General features: G+C 32.6%; 1 protein-coding gene across 1 annotated transcript in view; it reads left to right on the forward strand.

The window, feature by feature from the left end:
• LOC136033251 (protein PRRC2A-like) overlaps positions 1-6,137 on the forward strand; it is a 30,498-nt gene extending 24,361 nt beyond the window's left edge. The window contains exons 5-6 of the mRNA XM_065713993.1: positions 909-1,308; positions 5,938-6,137. Coding sequence (XP_065570065.1) covers positions 909-1,308; positions 5,938-6,103 — 566 coding nt within the window. The 3' untranslated portion in view covers positions 6,104-6,137. The remainder of the gene's footprint in view (positions 1-908; positions 1,309-5,937) is intronic.
• Positions 6,138-8,925: the final 2,788 nt, after the last annotated feature.

Below are 8,925 nucleotides of genomic sequence, written 5' to 3' on the forward strand. Positions count from 1 at the left end.
ACAAGGTAAAGTTTAAAGTCTTGTTCAATTGTTCCTTTGAGGCTGGAACAGTAATAATTTTATCCTCATTAACTGGTCACCACAATTCCTTGAAAATAAAAGTAAGCAGACCGAATTGAGTTAATTTTATTGTTTTTTGGGATATTTTGTGTTTTTTTTTTAATAAATGAAAATAATGTTAAAATTATTAGGAGGAGAGCTCCTATCTTCTCTTGAATCTTTTGTCAATTTTTTTGTACTTTCCAACTGCACACCGAATTGACATCCCAGCACATTATAATATGTAAAGGGAATAGCCATACAGGCCATTAGCCTGTTCGCTGTTCATTTTGTAATATTTTTGAAGAAAAACTGCTTCTGCTGAAGATGCCAACGGGGTTTTAAACGTTCCATCATTGTAGATTGTTTTACCACTACGTCTTGCTACCGTTGTATTAGCAAGGTGACTTGACATTATTATTTGTATATCAAGTTATATTTTATTTTGTTCTTGTCTATTCTTTGTTTCTTACTTCGAGGCATATAGATATGCAGAAATAAAATCTTAGCTTCTTGATTTTATTCTTTAAGGAATGCTTTTATTATATTAATTCTTAAAAGCCTTCAGAAAAAGGAAGTTTTTAAAGAAAATGAAAGAGCCATATTAAAACTTATTAAAGACTTACATATTAAAGACAACCAGAAACGAAGTTTTACAATAGCTCAAACTTAAGATGTAGTATTTTTTCAACTTTTTAATGGGATTAAAAAAATATAGTTTGTATATGTTGAGCCTACTAAATAAATGATGCACTGTCAAAAGGCCTTGTAGAATGTATTATTTTTCTTCAAGAAATTATTTGGCATTGTCTTTACCATTAGTTAGAACATGGATCTTGTGTATTTATAGTTCTTTTTTTTTTATTTAGGCGACAGGAGCTGGATACAACATGGCAAACCACTTCCTGTAGACCAAAGAAAAAATACTGTGAATTTTGGTTTAGCGCAGGAAATCCCCCGCGTACCATTACCAGCAATGGCACCGGGCCAGGACCGCCAACAACCCTCAGTGATGCATCCATGTCCAAGAGGAATGCCGCCTACATATATGCGACCCCCTCCCTTGGGCCCATTCCCTCCATATTTTTTTCCTCCACAGATTTCCGGTTCTATGCCGAAAGGACAAACTTACATGAAAGATGGAAGACAGGATATGGTCGCAGAAGGACCGACAGTCGCTCCTATCGTAAAAGCGGAGGAATTAAACAAGCTGGATGAAATAGCCAGAGAAGGCGGATGGGCTATTGAGCAAGAAGAAATTGACTACAAGTAATTAAATTTTTGCAATTTTCTCAGTTAAAAGTTCTTGTTTATTATACCACTAGTTACAATTAACAACGATTTCTGCGTGCACCTTCGAGTAACAGCCACCAACGTATTATGGTTTCAAATGACGTTGTAAATTTGTTTTTTAGGATTCCACTTATAATGTTTATTTTGGTGAACAACTTTCTTGACGCTAAAATATGTGAAAAACAAAATTATTGCTGATGATGATTTTTGATGGTACTTTTGACTTATCTTTTGAAATCGTTTCGATCCATTTTGTCCACAAGCACAAACAAAGAAATGGAAATGAGCAAAATTAGTTATCAACGTGGTCCAGTGAACTTTACGCCATTTAATTATTTACTCTTAACACGTCTTTCTTCCCTGGCACGGTTGTTGATGGTACTTTTGAAGAAACGTTTTTCCCCCTAAATTCTCGCAAAATTGGGTAGCATATTGTATTAAAAAAGAATAAATAATGGCATACAAGTTTTCCTTCATTTTCGTAAGATTGTGATGTTTGCACCAGTAAAGGATCCATTCATTTTTCTATTTCTTTGGGAGGATTTGAATTTCTACTTAATAACTCTTAATAAAGGCTAGAAAGGCTTTTAACTCTTAATAAAGGCTAGGAGCAGTGGTGCAACTTTGTGCCAGGTTAAAAAAGTTCCTGGTGGCTTGAAAAAAAAGAAAAGAAAGCTTTGTCATTTCCTATTCTTCTTTGTGACAATTGCTAAAGTCCCATCAGTTTACTTCATTATTACCATTTGCCACGTTTTTGTTTCAGAAAAAGAAAAAGCATAATGATTTAGAGTCAATGAAAAGAATGGAAAACCGTCACTGGCTTCGGTTATGGAGTACAAGCTTACTCTTTGTGCGCTGCCGCGATCTCAAAAGAGCGTAAATTCAAGGACACAAATATATATATATATATATATATATATATATATATATATATATATATATATATATATATATATATATATATATATATATATATATTCGACCTTCATCTTTTGGCAGAAGGCTGTTAAAGACGTTTATTAAGGCCGTGATTAAGTGAACTTGAAAACATCGAGCTTCAAAATTGAAGATATATATATATATATATATATATATATATATATATATATATATATATATATATATATATATATATATATATATATATATATATATATGAAACAAAAACGTGGCAAATGGTAATAATGAAGTAAACTGATGGGACTTTAGCAATTGTCACAAAGAAGAATAGGAAATGACAAAGCTTTCTTTTCTTTTTTTTTTTCAAGCCACCAGGAACTTTTTTAACCTGGCACAAAGTTGCACCACTGCTCCTAGCCTTTATTAAGAGTTAAAAGCCTTTCTAGCCTTTATTAAGAGTTATTAAGTAGAAATTCAAATCCTCCCAAAGAAATAGAAAAATGAATGGTGCAAACATCACAATCTTACGAAAATGAAGGAAAACTTATATGCCATTATTTATTCTTTTTTAATACAATATGCTACCCAATTTTGCGAGAATTTAGGGGGAAAAACGTTTCTTCAAAAGTACCATCAACAACCGTGCCAGGGAAGAAAGACGTGTTAAGAGTAAATAATTAAATGGCGTAAAGTTCACTGGACCACGTTGATAACTAATTTTGCTCATTTCCATTTCTTTGTTTGTGCTTGTGGACAAAATGGATCGAAACGATTTCAAAAGATAAGTCAAGATTTTGGGCCTAAGTATACACTGTTCAAAATTAAGCACTTCCTCTTGGATGATTTAATTGCGATATAGGTAACACTTTATGCCTCAATGCACAATTAAGCATCAATAAACTTACGTATGTTTGTTTAACAGATGCATAATTCAAATAATCGTCTATAAAAGCTTTTTTTTCCAAAGATTGGACGTAAGATTATGTTCAAAGACAATTTTTGCTTCCGCGACGAGGCATATACTTGAAAATTAACGATCACCTACGGTAAAAAAAATGTATCCACAACCATTTCTTTCTGGAAAAAAATTTGATATTACCCATTTCTTCAGATGAGAAGGCTCCTCATAGCTCAGTTATGCTAGAACTTGATAGTGTAGTTTTCGTCAAAACTAGGTTTACGTTTTTGAGCTGATTTCCCCCCTCGTCTGAAATAATGCAAATTTGACCATGCTTGTTGTATTTGCTGGTTAACTTTAGACTGAAAGAATTTAGTTTGTTTTAGAATTAGTTTTAAAATTATATTTTTTGTGCCTATATTTTTTTTCAAAATTTGTTGTTTATGATTTTTTGTTGCTTTGACAAATGTTGCTCTTTGCTTACCATTCGTACCGACGAAGGGTATTTTAATACATGTTTTAGTCGAGGGGTGTAAAGGGAGGGAGGAAGACCATAAATAATGTCTTTGTATGTATTGTCATTCTCTACTCTTCATACCTACTTCTGGGTCAAATTAAGCGAGCACCAATCAATGAAGTCTGAATTAAGACTTCATTTTTTAGTATTTTCAGGTAGGTGTACGAAAAAAAAATCGGTTAAATTTTAGCTACACTCTCATTGTGCTGGCAAGTGACGAGCAAAACTCTAATTCTGCTTGCTGCAATTTAATTTTTCCTTATTCACATCTTTCAAAATCAGAAAAGTGAAAAAATGAATTAAATGGAATAGTTGTGGGCATCAAGTCATGGCTAATTGTAGAAAAAGCCAAGACAGATAGTCCAATTGAGTGAGAGGCAATTCGGGTATTAAACCCCTTCTATTGAGATTGTATATAGAAGTCGTTAGTTCATTTGTTAATAGATATGTCTATGTATTATCCGTCCATGCGTTATTCCTAGGGCAGTAGAACTAAGGTAGATAGTTATAGAGCTTAGATAGTCATAGAACCTATAGTTTTCCAATTGTTTGGTTCAATGGCACGGGTATACGGCAGGAATATGTGTGCCTCTCTTATTGGACTAATTTTGACAAGTATTGAAATACCTGCATGAACGTCTAAAATAAAGAAATGCAGTTTCACTCTAATAAAAAGTTTTGTGGGGATCAAAAACGACAGCCAATGTTTTTGGCTCTTAACCCCCTCTGCATGGGTTAACGTTCTGGGGCCCCTTGCAATGTTGTTCGTTTGTATTAGTTTATATATATATATATATATATATATATATATATATATATATATATAACCTGGGAATGATTATCCGAAGGTCATTTAAAAAGATAGATTAAATGAGCGCTAAGATTTAAACTTCAAAGGTCTTGTTTTCACACTAAATGTCACCTGTACAAAAAAGGTTGAGAGAACGGTCCCCCGTTATCCACGTTTATTAGAAGACATTCGACCCCTACAAACAGCTTCAATGTGTATTTATTGGAGAAAAATAAGTTAACTTGTCTTAAGGACCATCATCCGTATGTTTTCGTCCGCATCCCTATCGAAACTATCTGATCATGGGGCACTCAAATTTCTATTTTGTCTTATTTCAACTAATTGGTTCATATTGTCATTCTGAATGAATTTAGAATTTGACATGCAGAACTTGCAAGTTTTGCGTCACCCTTCAATTATAGTTTGATATCTAGTAATTAGTGTTCCCTAGTAATTAGTAATTCATAATCAGTAGAAAAGTCAAGGAAAGACGGCTTAAAAGACTAAAGTTTATGAGACTGTAAGATGATAGGAAAGAAATAGTTGAACTGAAGAATACCGAATTAACCGATACATAAAGAACGGTTCCGGCCCATTTCAGAGATTGTGTGTAAGCTTTTCCAGCTCCTAAACGTAGTTACTTTCAAGTTGAGTATGTCATCTTGTCGTTGCTCAGTTAATTGAGATTGCTTTGGACCAGTACAAGATAAGTATTATCCATGGATAAATGCTTTTGTTCAGCCAAAGCATGTAGATCTGGTAGCTTTTTTCACCCTAAGTGCGGAAGAAACGACAATGACTTAAAACAGTTGATCTTGTTCTTACCAGATATTTGAGATCGCCAAGAGTTTTGGAGCAAATAGAATTTAGAAGTATATAAAAATTGTATAAAATAGTATATAAAAATTGTCGTACTTTTTGAGAAAGCTATCTAGGTGGCTAAGAAAATTCGTGGTAGCTCAATTAGAGATGAGACGAGATTAGGGTAAAAAGAAATTGCTCAAAACAAAACTTGTGTTTCTTACATCTGATCAATGTATAAAAAGCCATATACCTATAAAACATGAAAACGCTCTAACTGGTAACAATAAAATAGGATGGGCTGTATTTGAGTGATGAGAAAAGGCCTAAAACGCTACGAAAAAATGTTTGTGTGGGTTCAAAATTTGAACCCACCTTTCTTGAGCTAAGAAACGAAAAAATGCTACCGATAAAATGTTGATTTTTTACCGATGGGAGGATTTTTGTAGTCGTTAGGCGTGCTCACTCTTGCTTCTATTCTATTGCCTATTTCCTTTGGCCTATACACCAATGGAAAAGGCATACGCTTAATATTAAAGTGCAAATTAATAGTTGTTTTTGCCATCACTAAGAACTAGCCATGTTTTAGTGATAGGAACTCTGAAAATGTTATTTGTGGGTGTTTAGCAATTTTCCTTGTTTATTTTTAACGTAATTTTGAAATGAGGAATTTTTGAGGAATTTTCTTTCCTTTTGTAGTCAGAAGCTATCATTTTCTGATGATGAAGACCAAGAAAAAACCTCCCAGATCGATGACAGGAAAGGTGTGTCTGAACCTAGAGTAAGTAATTATGTTGATATGTTTTATTCTACGAGTCATTCTTTTTTTCTATCATTTTCCTTCGTGACAGTTTATTATAACTAAATTGGAGCAACAACCATAGCTTCTAACGTCATTGGTTGTTGAGTATGCACGTTCATAATTGTTTTGTCTTCTGTAAAAAAAACATTTTAATATCAAAACTGCGTTTTTTTCTGCAAGGAAGGGATGGTAAATCACGTCAGACCTTGAGCTAAGGCGAAACACCTGCTAGTGTCTATTACAAATATTAGGATTTTTAATTTATTTTTTTTTAGGATTTTATTTACAACTCATCATTTCTTTCTAGCAAATTACTTAATTTCTCTTTGAATATATGCTGATTTGAACTACGTTAAGCTCAGTTGCGAAAGAAGCTTGCTCCAAACTTATTTCCCACTTTCCCAATCTTTCTCTCCATCTTCTTCGCCATAGTTTTTTTGTTCAAATCTGCATCAAACAAAACTGGGGGTTACACAAAGTAACCTACAATAGACAGATTTTGACACATAAATCAAACTTTTGATTAATGGTGGCGCAGCAACATGCGTTACCAAAGTATTTGTTAGTCACCAAATTGTTGAAGCGGGAAACTGTTAAGATATTTCGTTGTTAGATCTATTTAAAACAGTGGCGGATAAAAACTTAAAAAGATGGGGGGGGGTCTAGAATATCTCTTTGTCAAGGGCTTATATATACTTTTCCTTTGTGTTAAGTTTTTGTAGAGCTTTGAATAGATATTTTGTACTTTTTCACTAATCTACAGTCTAAAAGTAAATTAGAAAATATAAGAATTGTGCATAGTATTTCATAGAAGATCTACATGTTAAAATCAGGAGAATTAATTTTGGAGTTCCATCGGTCAGCAATGATTGGGTAAAAGGATATTTATTTACTTACTCTCCTCAAGGTCAAGGAATACAGAAGATAGCTAAATAAAGTCCCCGTCTAAAAAAACCTCCAATAATTCAAACAGCAAAGATTTATAAAAAAATAGACTAAAAACTGCATAATAGGCTTAAAAAATAACCAATTAGAATGTTTAAAATAAAAATTATGGAAAATTAAAAGAATCTTAAGTATTCACTTAATCCTGAAAAAAAGGAAAAAGTTATAAATAGAAAGTCATTTCAGATTTCTAGTTTAATTTTAGACTTTTTCAATAGTTCGTTAATTTTTAATCTTGGCCCAGAAAATTGCCAAATTTTTGAAATACCACAGATACTAAAAACGGAATTTAGTTCTTTAAGTTGATTGAATGGAAACCTAAACGACCATATACGTCTTATTAGTAAAATCTGACAACTAATTTTTTTTTCAATTATTGTTTTAATGATAAGCATCCTGGTATGCCATTAGGTAGTTTTAACCCTTAGAGGGCGTCAAATTCGAAAATAAGCAGCGTGCGAAAATCAGTAGAAAATTAGCGGAAAAGAATATCATCATGGAGCTCTAGAAACAGTAACAAAACTAAACATAAGAAAAACATAAACATAAAACATAAGAGTTAAAACATAACTCTTCTGATTACTGTAGCAAAGACAAACATAAATAGCGACGAAAACTGCACTGCCACTTTAGTGGGGATTAAGTGGGAATAGGGAATTTCTTCCGTAAGAGAGTTGAACACCAAACTTCAAATGAATATTTCGACTCTTATGTTCAAGGGTCACAAATGAAAACAGGAAAAAAACACATCAAAACACGACCATTAAAGCTAAAAAAAAAAAAAAAAAAAAAAAAAAAAAAAAAAAATGAAACAAGTCTAGGCATCCATACTTGAACGAAGTTCAAAGCTGCCATCTATCTTAAGCTGTGAATTAATATGGATATTATTAGCATTATTCAAGATCGAAACCTTTCACTATTAGTTAACTGACTTGCCTACAAAACCTAATGTTAGAAATACCAATTAGGTTACGCTATTGTGTTATATCCCTTTACGGCTATCGAGAACTGATTTGAGGATTGTTGACATCAACAGAATCCTTATTTTCTTCTGTTTTTTACTGCTCAACTGAACAAAACGATTGTATCACCCCATCGGTTGTTGTATTGCTCAACGATCAGTTGCAGATAACTTGGGCTAATGACAAGCTATGGTGAAATTATCTATCTAGTATTAATGTTAACTTTGTTTAACCTATGCTACGAAAGAAGTTTGTTCTTTACTCTCTATTCATTACACTGAACATAAGGATAGGTAATATAATGCAAATTATGATAATATGGATATAGTTAATACGGATGGGTAAGTCCATTAACTAATAATTGGAAGTTTTTGATGTTGAATAATGTTAATAATATCCACATTAATGCACAACTTAAAATTTACGAAAAGTTCTGACAGTTCTAGTCTAACAATTCCCGTTCTGGTTTCATTATATAGCTTTTAACAAAAAAAAAAAAAAAAAAAAAAATGCAACTGAGTTAACTGTTACTTAAATTGTACTTTTAGTCTGAACTGGTTGCAATGTCCTCATTTTAATAAAGGTAGGAATTATGAATAGAAGAGTTCAGTATTAAAGTAGGCAAGATTAACTTCCCAAAAATTAGGCTTACAGAGCTCTCACGAGTCTATATTTAATAGCCCAACTGAATATAATGGATGTTCCATCCTATTGATCTTTGTATTGCGCGATAAGTAGCTGCAGATAAATTGGTTGTTCCAAGTGTTCGGTAAGCCTATGGCTTGTTTGTAAACAAGAAAAGTGTGTGTTTGCCTCTTTTCATGATTCAGTCATGGCAACAGTGAAGATAATGTGCATATCAAAAAAAAATAGGACTACTCCTATAACAACTAAAAGAAAAATCGTAAAAAATTTTAGTTTTCAGGTATGAATAGAACGAAGATGGAACCAGGGTGTAAAAAAAAGTTTTCATTTTGA

This window comes from Artemia franciscana, chromosome 1 (genome assembly GCF_032884065.1).
Source record: "Artemia franciscana chromosome 1, ASM3288406v1, whole genome shotgun sequence".
In the NCBI taxonomy this organism is placed as follows: domain Eukaryota; kingdom Metazoa; phylum Arthropoda; class Branchiopoda; order Anostraca; family Artemiidae; genus Artemia; species Artemia franciscana.